This window comes from Aquarana catesbeiana, linkage group LG12 (assembly GCF_042186555.1).
Source record: "Aquarana catesbeiana isolate 2022-GZ linkage group LG12, ASM4218655v1, whole genome shotgun sequence".
Classification (NCBI taxonomy): Eukaryota; Metazoa; Chordata; class Amphibia; order Anura; family Ranidae; genus Aquarana; species Aquarana catesbeiana.
The window spans coordinates 3102639-3118593 of NC_133335.1; the positions used below are offsets into that span (position 1 = coordinate 3102639).

Sequence of the window (15955 nt, forward strand, 5' to 3'; positions counted from 1 at the left end):
GCAGCATCGTGCTGTGGGGATGGTTTTCAGCGTCAGGAACTGGGAGACTAGTCAGAATTGAGGGAAAGATGAATTCAGCAATGTACAGAGACATCCTTGATGAAAACCTTCTCCAGAGTGCTCTGGACCTCAGACTGGGGTGAAGGTTCATCTTCCAACAAGACAACGACCCTAAGCACACAGCCAAGATAACAAAGGAGTGGCTACTGGACAACTCTATGAATGTCCTTGAGTGGCCCAGCCAGAGCCCAGACTTGAACCCGATTGAACATCTCTGGAGAGATCTGAAAATGGCTGTGCACCGACACTCCCCATCCAACCTGATGGAGCTTGAGAGGTCCTACAAAGAAGAATGGGAGAAACTGGCCAAAAATAGGAGTGCCAAGCTTGTAGCATCATACTCAACAAGACTTGAGGCTGTAATTGGTGCCAAAGGAGCTTCACCAAAGTATTGAGAAAAGGCTGTGATACTTATGTACATGGGAGGAGTCTGTGATACTTATGTACATGGGAGGAGCCTGTGATACTTATGTACATGGGAGGAGCCTGTGATACTTATGTACATGGGAGGAGTCTGTGATACTTATGTACATGGGAGGAGTCTGTGATACTTATGTACATGGGAGGAGCCTGTGATACTTATGTACATGGGAGGAGCCTGTGATACTTCTGTACATGGGAGGAGTCTGTGATACTTCTGTACATGGGAGGAGTCTGTGATACTTCTGTACATGGGAGGAGTCTGTGATACTTCTGTACATGGGAGGAGTCTGTGATAATTATGTACATGGGAGGAGTCTGTGATAATTATGTACATGGGAGGAGTCTGTGATACTTCTGTACATGGCATCCTACAGATATGTGCAGGAACCCTCTTAGGAATATTCCATGGTGGGGTGTATAATGAAGAAGACTTCAGAGGATTGTGGGATAGATGGAACAATGAATCTGCTACAGAACCCCCCCCCCCCCCAGTGACCATACCTTTTACCTGTGTATATATACTGTATATGTTTGTATATTGATAATGGTGATAACTCCTCCTCCAGGTTCTCTTTCCTACAAAAGGATAAAGATAATCTCATCCAGGACCATGAAAAGCGAGTTCAGCAACTACAAAACAAATACGACTCCGACATCAACTACATCACCCAGCAGAACGCCCTGTCCGCTGCCAAGGTGTGTGCTAGACCGTCAGCTGACTCTGTCCCCTCCCCCTCATTTGCATACATCTTGCTGTCTTAGTCCCTTTCCAATCATTTACACATGTCTTTCTTATTCTGTCTCCTCCCCCTCATTTACATACCTATTGCTGTATACTCCTCCACCTTTACATACACTTTGCTGAATCTGTCCCCTCCCTCTCATTGACATACCCTTTGCTCACTCTGTATTCCACCCCCTCATTTATATTTTTCTGACTCTAGCTCCTCCCCCTTATTTACATACCTCTTGTTGAATCTTTCTGCTCATTTACATGCATATGTGTGAATCTGTCTCCGCCCCCTCATTTAGATACCTCTTCCCCGCTCTGTCTCCTCTCCCTCATTTACATCATGCTTACTCTGTCTCCTCCCCTTTTTTTTTTACATAATTATTGCTCACTCTGTCTCCTCCCCCTCATTTACATACTTATTGCTGTGTACTCCTCCTCCTTTACATATATAGTGCAGAATCTTTCTTCCCTCAATTTACATATCTCTTGCTGACTCCTCCCCTCATTTTTTAGTACTGGGATGATGGCGATTGTTGAAGTGGTTCTATAGGCTGAAAGGTTTTTTTTTACCTTAATGCAGAGAATTGATAAAGTTACCCCTCCCCCCTCATACCTACCTGAGCCCGATCTCGATCCAGTGCACAGGAGCCAAGGCTCTCTGCTCTTTCTCCCTCCCCATAGGTTCAGAGACAGAGGCGGGACCCATAGGAAGGGGGCGGGGCTGAGCCACACTTAGTGTGTCTATGGGCACACAGAGCACCCACAAGTGCCCCCCTAGCAAGTGGCTTACTAGGGGGGCCCTCAGTTGGGGGGGGGGTGCAGGAGTGCTGGTGGATTGGGGCCTCTCTGTGCAGAACCATTGCACAGAGCAGGTAAGTATAACATGTTTATATATATATATTTAAATGAAGGCTTTACAAGCTCTTTGAGGTGTGCGGTGTGATCGGTCCGGTGATCCTTTCCTCTGGTGTTTCTCGGCAGGCCTCGGCTCTCATAGAGGAACTGGAGCAGAGTGTGTCCCGGACTAAACAACAAGGACACGAGAGGGAGCATCACATACAGAAGGAGATGAGGGTAAGCCGGAGCCCCTCACCCGGGGGGGGGGGGGGCAGCCATATAAAGCCGTTGATGTACCGCAATGTGGATTTTACCCCGAAATAGTCATTATCCTTTGGCAGCCCATTGGTGTTCAGTGCGGACGCACACAGAAGCAGTCACAATATAAGATCGCTGCAGAGAAAAGGAGAATTGTGGCTGTTATCTCCTAGTAAAGCTGGACTCCGGCCCTAGAAGTCTCTTATGTAATTATTAGAAAACCATTCCAGTTGTGGACATGCAGCTACTATAAGTACCCGAGTCTGTCACTCTGAGATGGCTGGGCAGCCAATCAGGTCTCTGCTGCTGTGTACAGGGCTGTGTGTTATAATGTGTACAGCAGAGTGATGGCCGAGGCTTAAAGTGGACTCTGCTAATCTGGGTTTACAGGGATATATATCCCCCATCTGTATATACTTCATACCCCAGCAGTGTATACATCATCCCCAAGCAGTATATACATCCCACAGCAGTATATACTTCATACTCCAGCTGTATATACTTCATACCCCAGCAGTGTATACATCCCCCAACTGTATATACTTCATATCCCAGCTGTATATACTTCATACCCCAGCTGTATATACTTCATACCCCAGCTGTATATACTTCATCCCCCAGCAGTGTATACATCCCCCATCTGTATATACTTCATACCCCAGCAGTGTATACATCATCCCCAAGCAGTATATACATCCCACAGCAGTATATACTTCATACCCCAGCTGTATATACTTCATCCCCCAGCAGTGTATACATCCCCCAACTGTATATACTTCATATCCCAGCTGTATATACTTCATACCCCAGCTGTATATACTTCATACCCCAGCTGTATATACTTCATCCCCCAGCAGTGTATACATCCCCCAGTAGTATATACTTCATACCCCAGCAGTATATATATGCCCCAGTAGTATATACATCCCCCAACTGTATATACTTCATCCCCCAGCAGTATATACATGCCCCAGTAGTATATACTTAATACCCCAGTAGTATATATTTCTCCCCAGCAGTATATACTTCTCCCTCCATCAGTATGTACATCCCGCAGCAGTATATACTTCTCCCAGTAGTATATACTTCTCCCCTCAGTACTATATACTTCACCCCCCAGCAGTATATACTTCTCCTCTAGCAGTATGTCCATCCCCCAGCAGTATATACTGTTCCTCCCAGCAGTATATATTTTTCCTCCCAGCAGTATATACTTCTCCTCCAGCAGTATGTCCATCCCCCAGCCGTATATACTTCTCCTCCCAGCAGTATATATTCTCCTCCAGCAATTTATACATCCCACAGCAGTATATACTTCTCCTCCCAGCAGTATATACTTCTCCTCCAGCAGTATGTCCATCCCCCAGCTGTATATACTTCTCCTCCAGCAATTTATACATCCCACAGCACTATATACTTCTCCTCCCAGCAGTATATACTTCTCCAGCAGTATGTCCATCCCCCAGCCGTATATACTTCTCCTCCCAGCAGTATATATTCTCCTCCAGCAATTTATACATCCCACAGCAGTATATACTTTTCCTCCCAGCAGTATATACTTTTCCTCCCAGCAGTATATACTTTTCCTCCCAGCAGTATATACTTTTCCTCCCAGCAGTATATACTTTTCCTCCCAGCAGTATATACTTCTCCTCCCAGCAGTATATACATCCCACAGCCATGTATACTTTTCCCAGCATTTTATACATCTCACTCAGCAGTATATACACTTCTCCTCCTGCAGTATATACACTTCTCCTCCTGCAGTATATACACTTCTTCCCCTGCAGTATATACACTTCTTCCCCTGCAATGAAATTTAAAAGCAGATATCCAGTCATAAATAAAACCAGAACTAGTGATGTAGCCGGGTGTGGAGGTAGATAGAGGCAGAGCTGTGATGATTGGGGTCTGTATACTGCAGGCTGTCTGATGACTTCTCCTGTGATGTGTGCGGAGATGTGGACTATATTTGGCCTGTTGGTGGTCACTATGGGCTGGTTTGGGGCACTTTACTATTATTATTCTTATTATACAGGATTTATATAACGCCAACAGTTTGCTCAGCGCTTTACAAAATGAAGGCAGACATTACAGTTACAATACAGTTTGGTACAGGAGGAATCAGAGGGCCCTGCTCCTGAGAGCTTACAATCTAAGACAGCGCTGTACAGCCTTGTGTCTTCAGATCATCTAGCACAGAGTTGGGTGCAGGCTGAGCTCTCTCACACTATATATGATAGCTGTATGTCATCTCTCTGACTGATCGCCGTGTTTATTTCAGGAACAGGAGAGCCGATTCCAGAAAGAGAAGATGCAGCTGGAAGATCAGTGGGAGAGAAAGGTACATTACATTGTATGGATCTGTATAAGGACTGTGATACCTGTGCTGACCACAGGAGGGCATCACATGTCACCTGCTGTGCTCAGTCTGTGAGGTCACACTGGGAGGTAATTTAATGAAGGTCATTTAAAGGGACAAAACTTCCCTAGCTTGCAGTCATCAGTGACCGCTCCATACATGCTGCCCCCTCTCTGAGCTGTGCTACAAGGTGACCGCTCCATACATGCTGCCCCCTCTCTGAGCTGTGCTACAAGGTGATCGCTCCATACATGCTGTCCCCTCTCCGGGCTGTGGTACAAGATGACCGCTCCATACATGCTGCCCCCTCTCCGGGCTGTGGTACAAGGTGACCGCTCCATACATGCTACCCCCTCTCCAGGATGTGCTACAAGGTGACCGCTCCATACATGCTGCCCCCTCTCCGGGCTGTACTACAAGGTGACCGCTCCATACATGCTGCCCCCTCTCCGGGATGTGCTACAAGGTGACCGCTCCATACATGCTGCCCCCTCTCCGGGCTGTACTACAAGGTGACCGCTCCATACATGCTGCCCCCTCTCCGGGATGTGCTACAAGGTGACCGCTCCATACATGCTGCCCCCTCTCCGGGCTGTACTACAAGGTGACCGCTCCATACATGCTGCCCCCTCTCCGGGCTGTGCTACAAGGTGACCGCTCCATACATGCTGCCCCCTCTCTGAGCTGTGCTACAAGGTGATCGCTCCATACGTGCTGCCCCCTCTCCGGGCTGTGCTACAAGGTGACCGCTCCATACATGCTGCCCCCTCTCCGGGATGTGCTACAAGGTGACCCCTCCATACGTGCTGCCCTCTCTCCGGGATGTGCTACAAGGTGACCGCTCCATACATGCTGCCCTCTCTCCAAGATGTGCTACAAGGTGACTGCTTCATACATGCTGCCCCCTCTCCGGGCTGTGCTACAAGGTGACCGCTCCATACATGCTGCCCCCTCTCCGGGATGTGCTACAAGGTGACCACTCCATACATGCTGCCCCCTCTCCGGGATGTGCTACAAGGTGACCGCTCCATACATGCTGCCCCCTCTCCGGGATGTGCTACAAGGTGACCACTCCATACATGCTGCCCCCTCTCCGGGATGTGCTACAAGGTGACCGCTCCATACATGCTGCCCCCTCTCCGGGATGTGCTACAAGGTGACCGCTCCATACATGCTGCCCTCTCTCCGAGATGTGCTACAAGGTGACCGCTCCATACATGCTGCCCCCTCTCCGGGATGTGCTACAAGGTGACCGCTCCATACATGCAGCCCCCTCTCCGGGCTGTGCTACAAGGTGACCGCTCCATACATGCTGCCCCCTCTCCGGGATGTGCTACAAGGTGACCGCTCCATACATGCTGCCCCCTCTCCGGGATGTGCTACAAGGTGACCGTTCCATACATGCTGCCCCCTCTCCGGGATGTACTACAAGGTGACCGCTCCATACATGCTGCCCCCTCTCCGGGATGTGCTACAAGGTGACCGCTCCAAACATGCTGCCCCCTCTCCGGTATGTGCTACAAGGTGACCGCTCCATACATGCTGCCCCCTCTCTGGGCTGTACTACAAGGTGACCGCTCCATACATGCTGACCCCTCTCTGAACTGTACTACAAGGTAACCGCTCCATACATGCTGCCCCCTCTCCGGGATGTACTACAAGGGGACCATTCCATACATGCTGCCCCCTCTCCGGGCTGTGCTACAAGGTGACCGCTCCATACATGCTGCCCCCTCTCCGGGATGTGCTACAAGGTGACTGCTCCATACATGCTGCCCCCTCTCCGGGATGTACTGCAAGGGGACCATTCCATACATGCTGCCCCATCTCCGGGATGTACTATAAGGGGACCATTCCATACATGCTGCCCCCTCTGTCATGCTGTCATGATATGCACCTTTCAAACCGGCGCAGAAAAATTGGTCTTTGGGTGTTAATTGTGCTCACTACACCAAAAACATTCTTCCAGATAAAATTAACACCCACAACACTAGGGAACCTAGAGGTCCTGCAGAGATTCCACATCCCAAAAACACTTAATCGGCGACAGCGGCATCAGGGGCTTCATAGCTGCTGGTAATTCAGGACTGATTAATTTTCATAAAAGTCAGACGGTCCACAGAGTCTGTGGACAGACGTGTTCTGTGATCAGTTACAAAACCTCCAGCAGCACTAAATGCTCAATCGGAACGCATGGTGGATGCAAAGCAGTCCACCAGCTCAATAGCATACTGGGCAAGTTCTGGCCAGTGGTCTACTCAGTGGTCGCTCAGGGCAGGTGTAATAAAGGAAAAGGGATCCCTCAGGGCGGGTGTAATAAAGGACAAGGGCTCCCTCAGGACAGGTGTAATAAAGGACAAGGGCTCCCTCAGGGCCGGTGTAATAAAGGACAAGGGATCCCTCAGGACAGGTGTAATAAAGGACAAGGGATCCCTCAGGGCTGGTGTAATAAAGGACAAGGGATCCCTCAGGACAGCTGTAATAAAGGACAAGGGATCCCTCAGGACAGGTGTAATAAAGGACAAGGGCTCCCTCAGGACAGGTGTAATAAAGGACAAGGGATCCCTCAGGGCAGGTGTAATAAAGGACAAGGGATCCCTCAGGACAGGTGTAATAAAGGACAAGGGCTCCCTCAGGGCAGGTGTAATAAAGGACAAGGGATCCCTCAGGACAGGTGTAATAAAGGACAAGGGATCCCTCAGGACAGGTGTAATAAAGGACAAGGACTCCCTCAGGGCACGTGTAATAAAGGACAAGGGCTCCCTCAGGACAGGTGTAATAAAGGACAAGGGATCCCTCAGGGCTGGTGTAATAAAGGACAAGGGATCCCTCAGGGCTGGTGTAATAAAGGACAAGGGATCCCTCAGGACAGGTGTAATAAAGGACAAGGGATCCCTCAGGACAGGTGTAATAAAGGACAAGGGCTCCCTCAGGACAGGTGTAATAAAGGACAAGGGATCCCTCAGGACAGGTGTAATAAAGGACAAGGGATCCCTCAGGACAGGTGTAATAAAGGACAAGGGATCCCTCAGGACAGGTGTAATAAAGGACAAGGGATCCCTCAGGGCAGGTGTAATAAAGGACAAGGGATCCCTCAGGACAGGTGTAATAAAGGACAAGGGATCCCTCAGGACAGGTGTAATAAAGGACAAGGGCTCCCTCAGGGCCGGTGTAATAAAGGACAAGGGATCCCTCAGGACAGGTGTAATAAAGGACAAGGACTCCCTCAGGGCACGTGTAATAAAGGACAAGGGATCCCTCAGGGCTGGTGTAATAAAGGACAAGGGATCCCTCAGGACAGGTGTAATAAAGGACAAGGGATCCCTCAGGACAGGTGTAATAAAGGACAAGGGCTCCCTCAGGACAGGTGTAATAAAGGACAAGGGATCCCTCAGGACAGGTGTAATAAAGGACAAGGGATCCCTCAGGACAGGTGTAATAAAGGACAAGGGATCCCTCAGGACAGGTGTAATAAAGGACAAGGGATCCCTCAGGGCAGGTGTAATAAAGGACAAGGGATCCCTCAGGACAGGTGTAATAAAGGACAAGGGATCCCTCAGGACAGGTGTAATAAAGGACAAGGGCTCCCTCAGGGCCGGTGTAATAAAGGACAAGGGATCCCTCAGGACAGGTGTAATAAAGGACAAGGACTCCCTCAGGGCACGTGTAATAAAGGACAAGGGATCCCTCAGGGCGGGTGTAATAAAGGACAAGGGATCCCTCAGGACAGGTGTAATAAAGGACAAGGGCTCCCTCAGGACAGGTGTAATAAAGGACAAGGGATCCCTCAGGACAGGTGTAATAAAGGACAAGGGATCCCTCAGGGCTGGTGTAATAAAGGACAAGGGATCCCTCAGGACAGGTGTAATAAAGGACAAGGGCTCCCTCAGGACAGGTGTAATAAAGGACAAGGGATCCCTCAGGACAGGTGTAATAAAGGACAAGGGCTCCCTCAGGGCAGGTGTAATAAAGGACAAGGGATCCCTCAGGACAGGTGTAATAAAGGACAAGGGATCCCTCAGGACAGGTGTAATAAAGGACAAGGGCTCCCTCAGGGCAGGTGTAATAAAGGACAAGGGATCCCTCAGGACAGGTGTAATAAAGGACAAGGGATCCCTCAGGACAGGTGTAATAAAGGACAAGGGCTCCCTCAGGACAGGTGTAATAAAGGACAAGGGATCCCTCAGGACAGGTGTAATAAAGGACAAGGACTCCCTCAGGGCACGTGTAATAAAGGACAAGGGCTCCCTCAGGGCGGGTGTAATAAAGGACAAGGGCTCCCTCAGGACAGGTGTAATAAAGGACAAGGGCTCCCTCAGGGCCGGTGTAATAAAGGACAAGGGATCCCTCAGGACAGGTGTAATAAAGGACAAGGGATCCCTCAGGGCTGGTGTAATAAAGGACAAGGGATCCCTCAGGACAGGTGTAATAAAGGACAAGGGATCCCTCAGGACAGGTGTAATAAAGGACAAGGGCTCCCTCAGGACAGGTGTAATAAAGGACAAGGGCTCCCTCAGGGCGGGTGTAATAAAGGACAAGGGCTCCCTCAGGACAGGTGTAATAAAGGACAAGGGCTCCCTCAGGACAGGTGTAATAAAGGACAAGGGCTCCCTCAGGGCAGGTGTAATAAAGGACAAGGGATCCCTCAGGACAGGTGTAATAAAGGACAAGGGATCCCTCAGGACAGGTGTAATAAAGGACAAGGGATCCCTCAGGGCTGGTGTAATAAAGGACAAGGGATCCCTCAGGACAGGTGTAATAAAGGACAAGGGCTCCCTCAGGACAGGTGTAATAAAGGACAAGGGCTCCCTCAGGACAGGTGTAATAAAGGACAAGGGATCCCTCAGGACAGGTGTAATAAAGGACAAGGGCTCCCTCAGGACAGGTGTAATAAAGGACAAGGGCTCCCTCAGGACAGGTGTAATAAAGGACAAGGGATCCCTCAGGACAGGTGTAATAAAGGACAAGGGATCCCTCAGGGCTGGTGTAATAAAGGACAAGGGATCCCTCAGGACAGGTGTAATAAAGGACAAGGGATCCCTCAGGACAGGTGTAATAAAGGAAAAGGGCTCCCTCAGGGCTGGTGTAATAAAGGACAAGGGCTGAGTATGAGGGTATTTGTACATTGCCTTTAAAGTGGGTCTCCAGCCAAGACTTTATTTTCTAGCTCTGGGTTGAGTTAGGGGGGGTTGGAAGCCATGTTTGTGACCCCTCTGGGAGGACTGACTCTCCTTTTATGTCCTGGGACAGGAATTGCAGGGAAATGCAAAACGTTACAGTTGTCACCAGAACAGGAAGAGGGGAAATCTTCCAATGGGGACACTTGTTACAGGTCAGATGTTCTCCTACTTTCTGTTGTGTCACTAGGACCAGAACAAAGGAAGGTTTTGCCTAGAGTTCCACTTAAACTGAAATCATTGGCTACCACGTGCGAGTCAATAAGTTCTGCCCCCTCCCCCATTCTCACAGCCATGTAAAGGGTTAATGGGTCATGGACGTGTTTGATAAGAGTGTCTGTGCGGCGTTCATAGCAGGCGCGGTAGGAGGGGTCACTTCCTATAAACATTCTTGTATATTTGGCCCCCCTCTCCGTGCTCCTGCCAGGAATCCATACATCTTGGAAGGCGGCGCGGCTCTTGAAAAGCACATCAAAGTCCCGCCGAGCTGAGAGCTGTCTGAACGCATTGTTGTCACAGAACATATCGCAAACGTCTTCCCGTAAAGCACGGCGCGGTTTACAGTATCGTGGCTGTGAAGTTCCCACGCCGTGCCAGACGAATGCGCTCCTAGTGGGTCCAGGCGCAGGAGACGGCTCAAGTCTGCCGGATCAACTTTCCCTCAACTCTATTACTTCATAGAGAGAGAGGCGGACCTGCGGGACCCTCACCCTTATCTCTTCCATGTCTGGGGGGGCGAGCACTCAGCGCGGACCAGCGGGACCCTCACCCTTATCTCTTCCATGTCTGGGGGGGGGGCGAGCGCTCAGCGCGGACCAGCGGGACCCTCACCCTTATCTCTTCTCATGTCTGGGGGGGCGAGCACTCAGCGCGGACCAGCGGGACCCTCACCCTTATCTCTTCTCATGTCTGGGGGGGCGAGCACTCAGCGCGGACCAGCGGGACCCTCACCCTTATCTCTTCTCATGTCTGGGGGGGGCGAGCACTCAGCGCGGTCCAGCGGGACCCTCACCCTTATCTCTTCTCATGTCTGGGGGGGCGAGCACTCAGCGCGGACCAGCGGGACCCTCACCCTTATCTCTTCTCATGTCTGGGGGGGCGAGCGCTCAGCGCGGACCAGCGGGACCCTCACCCTTATCTCTTCTCATGTCTGGGGGGGCGAGCGCTCAGCGCGGTCCAGCGGGACCCTCACCCTTATCTCTTCTCATGTCTGGGGGGGCGAGCGCTCAGCGCGGTCCAGCGGGACCCTCACCCTTATCTCTTCTCATGTCTGGGGGGGGCGAGCGCTCAGCGCGGTCCAGCGGGACCCTCACCCTTATCTCTTCTCATGTCTGGGGGGGGCGATCGCAGAGCGCAGTCCAGCGGGACCCTCACCCTTATCTCTTCTCATGTCTGGGGGAGGCGAGCGCTCAGCGCGGTCCAGCGGGACCCTCACCCTTATCTCTTCTCATGTCTGGGGGGGCGATCGCAGAGTGCGGTCCAGCGGGACCCTCACCCTTATCTCTTCCATGTCTGGGGGGGGCGAGCGCTCAGCGCGGACCAGCGGGACCCTCACCCTTATCTCTTCTCATGTCTGGGGGGGCGAGCACTCAGCGCGGACCAGCGGGACCCTCACCCTTATCTCTTCTCATGTCTGGGGGGGCGCGCACTCAGCGCGGACCAGCGGGACCCTCACCCTTATCTCTTCTCATGTCTGGGGGGGGCGAGCACTCAGCGCGGTCCAGCGGGACCCTCACCCTTATCTCTTCTCATGTCTGGGGGGGCGAGCACTCAGCGCGGACCAGCGGGACCCTCACCCTTATCTCTTCTCATGTCTGGGGGGGCGAGCGCTCAGCGCGGACCAGCGGGACCCTCACCCTTATCTCTTCTCATGTCTGGGGGGGCGAGCGCTCAGCGCGGTCCAGCGGGACCCTCACCCTTATCTCTTCTCATGTCTGGGGGGGCGAGCGCTCAGCGCGGTCCAGCGGGACCCTCACCCTTATCTCTTCTCATGTCTGGGGGGGGCGAGCGCTCAGCGCGGTCCAGCGGGACCCTCACCCTTATCTCTTCTCATGCCTGGGGGGGGCGATCGCAGAGCGCAGTCCAGCGGGACCCTCACCCTTATCTCTTCTCATGTCTGGGGGAGGCGAGCGCTCAGCGCGGTCCAGCGGGACCCTCACCCTTATCTCTTCTCATGCCTGGGGGGGGCGATCGCAGAGCGCAGTCCAGCGGGACCCTCACCCTTATCTCTTCTCATGTCTGGGGGAGGCGAGCGCTCAGCGCGGTCCAGCGGGACCCTCACCCTTATCTCTTCTCATGACTGGAGGGAGAGGGGAGGGGCGAGCGCTCAGCACGGTCCAGAGGGACCCTCACCCTTATCTCTTCTCATGTCTGGGGGGGGCGAGCGCTCAGCGCGGTCCAGCGGGACCCTCACCCTTATCTCTTCTCATGTCTGGGGGCGGCGAACGCTCAACGCGGACCAGCGGGACCCTCGCCCTTATCTCTTCTCATGTCTGGGGGGGCGAGCGCTCAGCGCGGTCCAGCGGGACCCTCACCCTTATCTCTTCTCGTGTCTGGGGGGGCGAGCGCTCAGCGCGGTCCAGCGGGACCCTCACCCTTATCTCTTCTCATGTCTGGGGGGGGCGAACGCTCAACGCGGACCAGCGGGACCCTCGCTCTTATCTCTTCTCCTGTCTGGGGGGGGGGGGCGATCGCAGAGCGCAGTCCAGCGGGACCCTCACCCTTATCTCTTCTCATGTCTGGGGGGGGGCGAGCGCTCAGCGCGGTCCAGTGGGACCCTCACCCTTATCTCTTCTCATGTCTGGGGGGAGAGGGGAGGGGCAGGCGCTCAGCACGGTCCAGCGGGACCCTCACCCTTATCTCTTCTCATGTCTGGGGGGAGCGAACGCTCAGCGCGGTCCAGCGGGACCCTCACCCTTATCTCTTCTCATGTCTGGGGGGGCGAGCGCTCAGCGCGGTCCAGCGGGACCCTCACCCTTATCCCTTCTCATGTCTGGGGGGGGGGGGAGCGCTCAGCACGGTCCAGCGGGACCCTCACCCTTATCTCTTCTCATGTCTGGGGGGGCGAGCGCTCAGCGCGGACCAGCGGGACCCTCACTCTTATCTCTTCTCATGTCTGGGGGGGGGGTTGGGGGCGATCGCAGAGCGCAGTCCAGCGGGACCCTCACCCTTATCTCTTCTCATGTCTGGGGGGAGAGGGGAGGGGCGAGCGCTCAGCACGGTCCAGAGGGACCCTCACCCTTATCTCTTCTCATGTCTGGGGGGGGCGAACGCTCAGCGCGGACCAGCGGGACTCTCACCCTTATCTCTTCTCATGTCTGGGGGGGGGCGAGCGCTCAGCGCGGTCCAGCGGGACCCTCACCCTTATCTCTTCTCATGTCTGGGGGGGGCGAGCGCTCAGCGCGGACCAGCGGGACCCTCGCCCTTATCTCTTCTCATGTCTGGGGGCGGCGAACGCTCAACGCGGACCAGCGGGACCCTCGCCCTTATCTCTTCTCATGTCTGGGGGGGCGAACGCTCAGCGCGGTCCAGCGGGACCCTCACCCTTATCTCTTCTCGTGTCTGGGGGGGCGAGCACTCAGCGCGGTCCAGCGGGACCCTCACCCTTATCTCTTCTCATGTCTGGGGGGGGCGAACGCTCAACGCGGACCAGCGGGACCCTCGCCCTTATCTCTTCTCATGTCTGGGGGGGGCGAACGCTCAACGCGGACCAGCGGGACCCTCGCTCTTATCTCTTCTCATGTCTGGGGGGGGCGAGCGCTCAGCGCGGTCCAGTGGGACCCTCACCCTTATCTCTTCTCATGTCTGGGGGGAGAGGGGAGGGGCGAGCGCTCAGCACGGTCCAGCGGGACCCTCACCCTTATCTCTTCTCATGTCTGGGGGGGGTGAGCGCTCAGCACTGTCCAGCGGGACCCTCACCCTTATCTCTTCTCATGTCTGGGGGGGCGAGCGCTCAGCACTGTCCAGCGGGACCCTCACCCTTATCTCTTCTCATGTCTGGGGGGGGCGAGCGCTCAGCACGGTCCAGCGGGACCCTCACCCTTATCTCTTCTCATGTCTGGGGGGGCGAGCGCTCAGCACGGTCCAGCGGGACCCTCACCCTTATCTCCCTTATCTCTTCTCATGTCTGGGGGGGCGAGCGCTCAGCACGGTCCAGCGGGACCCTCACCCTTATCTCTTCTCATGTCTGGGGGGGGCGAGCGCTCAGCACGGTCCAGCGGGACCCTCACCCTTATCTCTTCTCATGTCTGGGGGGGCGAGCGCTCAGCGCGGTCCAGCGGGACCCTCACCTTTATCTCTTCTCATGTCTGGGGGGGCGAGCGCAGAGTGCGGTCCAGCGGGACCCTCACGCTTATCTCTTCTCATGTCTGGGGGGGCGAGCGCTCAGCGCGGACCAGCGGGACCCTCACTCTTATCTCTTCTCCTGTCGGGGGGGGGGGGCGATCGCAGAGCGCAGTCCAGCGGGACCCTCACCCTTATCTCTTCTCATGTCTGGGGGGGGCGAGCGCTCAGCGCGGTCCAGCGGGACCCTCACCCTTATCTCTTCTCATGTCTGGGGGGACGAGCACTCAGCACGGTCCAGCGGGACCCTCACCCTTATCTCTTCTCATGTCTGGGGGGGGGCGAGCGCTTAGCGCGGTCCAGCGGGACCCTCACCCTTATCTCTTCTCATGTCTGGGGGGGGTGAGCGCTTAGCGCGGTCCAGCGGGACCCTCACCCTTATCTCTTCTCATGTCTGGGGGGGGTGAGCGCTCAGCGCGGTCCAGCGGGACCCTCGCCCTTATCTCTTCTCATGTCTGGGGGGTCGAGCGCTCAGCGCGGTCCAGCGGGACCCTCGCCCTTATCTCTTCTCATGTCTGGGGGGTCGAGCGCTCAGCGTGGTCCATTGCGTCTCCATTGCGTCATTCCCTGCTGGTTATAAAGCTGCTCAGGGAGTTTATTTATAAAGATTTCTTCCTGAGTTTCTGCTGAGATTTGCACCACCCTGAGTATCATTATTATTATTATTATTATTATTATAATACAGGATTTGTTTAGTGCCAACAGTTTGCACAGCACTTTACAATATAAAAGGAGACAATACAGCGACCAATACAACTCAATACAAGAGGTGGGCCCTGCTCCTGTGAGCTTACCATCTAATAGGGAGGAGCTGGTGAAAATGACTAAGGGATGAACTGATGGGAGAGACAGAAGGTTTCGTTATTAGCTGAAGGCAGGATAGGCTTTCCTGAAGAGATGAGTCTTAAGGAATCGCCTAAAAGTGAATAGAGTAGGAGATAGCTGGACAGATTGTGGCAGGGAGTTCCAGAGGATGGGAGAGGCTTTGGAGAAGTCATGGAGATGAACATGGGAGGAAGAGACAAGGGAAATAGAGAGCAGAAGGTCTTGGGAGGAGCGGGGAGGGCGCTTTGGGTAATATTTGGAGACAAGATTGGTGATGTGGCTCGGGGCAGAGTTGGAAATGGCTTTGTATGTTATTGTTAATGTTCTGAATTTGATTGATTGGGCAATGGGAAGCCAGTGGAGGGATTGACAGAGAGGGGTGGAGGACACCGAATGAAAGCCAGTGGAGGAAATGACAGAGAGGGGTGGAGGCCAGTGGAGGGATTGGTAGAGAGGGGTGGAGGACACTGAATGGAGACCAGTGTAGGGATTGGTAAAGAGGGGTGGAGGACACTGAATGGAGACCAGTGTAGGGATTGGTAAAGAGGGGTGGAGGACACTGAATGGAGACCAGTGGAGGGATTGGTAGAGAGGGGTGGAGGACACTGAATGGAGACCAGTGGAGGGATTGGTAGAGAGGGGTGGAGGACACTGAATGGAGACCAGTGTAGGGATTGGTAAAGAGGGGTGGAGGACACTGAATGGAGACCAGTGGAGGGATTGGTAGAGAGGGGTGGAGGACACTGAATGGAGACCAGTGGAGGGATTGGTAGAGAGGGGTGGAGGACACTGAGTAGAGGCCAGTGTAAGGATTGGTAGAGAGGGGTGGAGGACACTGAGTAGAGGCCAGTGTAAGGATTGGCAGAGAGGGGTGGTGGACACTGAGTGGAGGCCAGTGGAGGGATTGGCAGAGAGGGGTGGTGGACACTGAGTGGAGGC

At 53.8% G+C, this 15955-nt stretch overlaps 1 protein-coding gene across 1 annotated transcript in view; it reads left to right on the top strand.

The window, feature by feature from the left end:
* The window catches only part of LOC141114264 (centrosomal protein of 112 kDa-like), a gene marked incomplete at its 5' end in the record, with an annotated part of 269004 nt that overhangs the window by 110990 nt on the left and 142059 nt on the right, over window positions 1–15955 (top strand). The window contains 3 exon segments of the mRNA XM_073607849.1: window positions 1050–1179; window positions 2198–2290; window positions 4596–4655. Of these exon segments, the coding sequence (XP_073463950.1) occupies window positions 1050–1179; window positions 2198–2290; window positions 4596–4655 (283 nt within the window).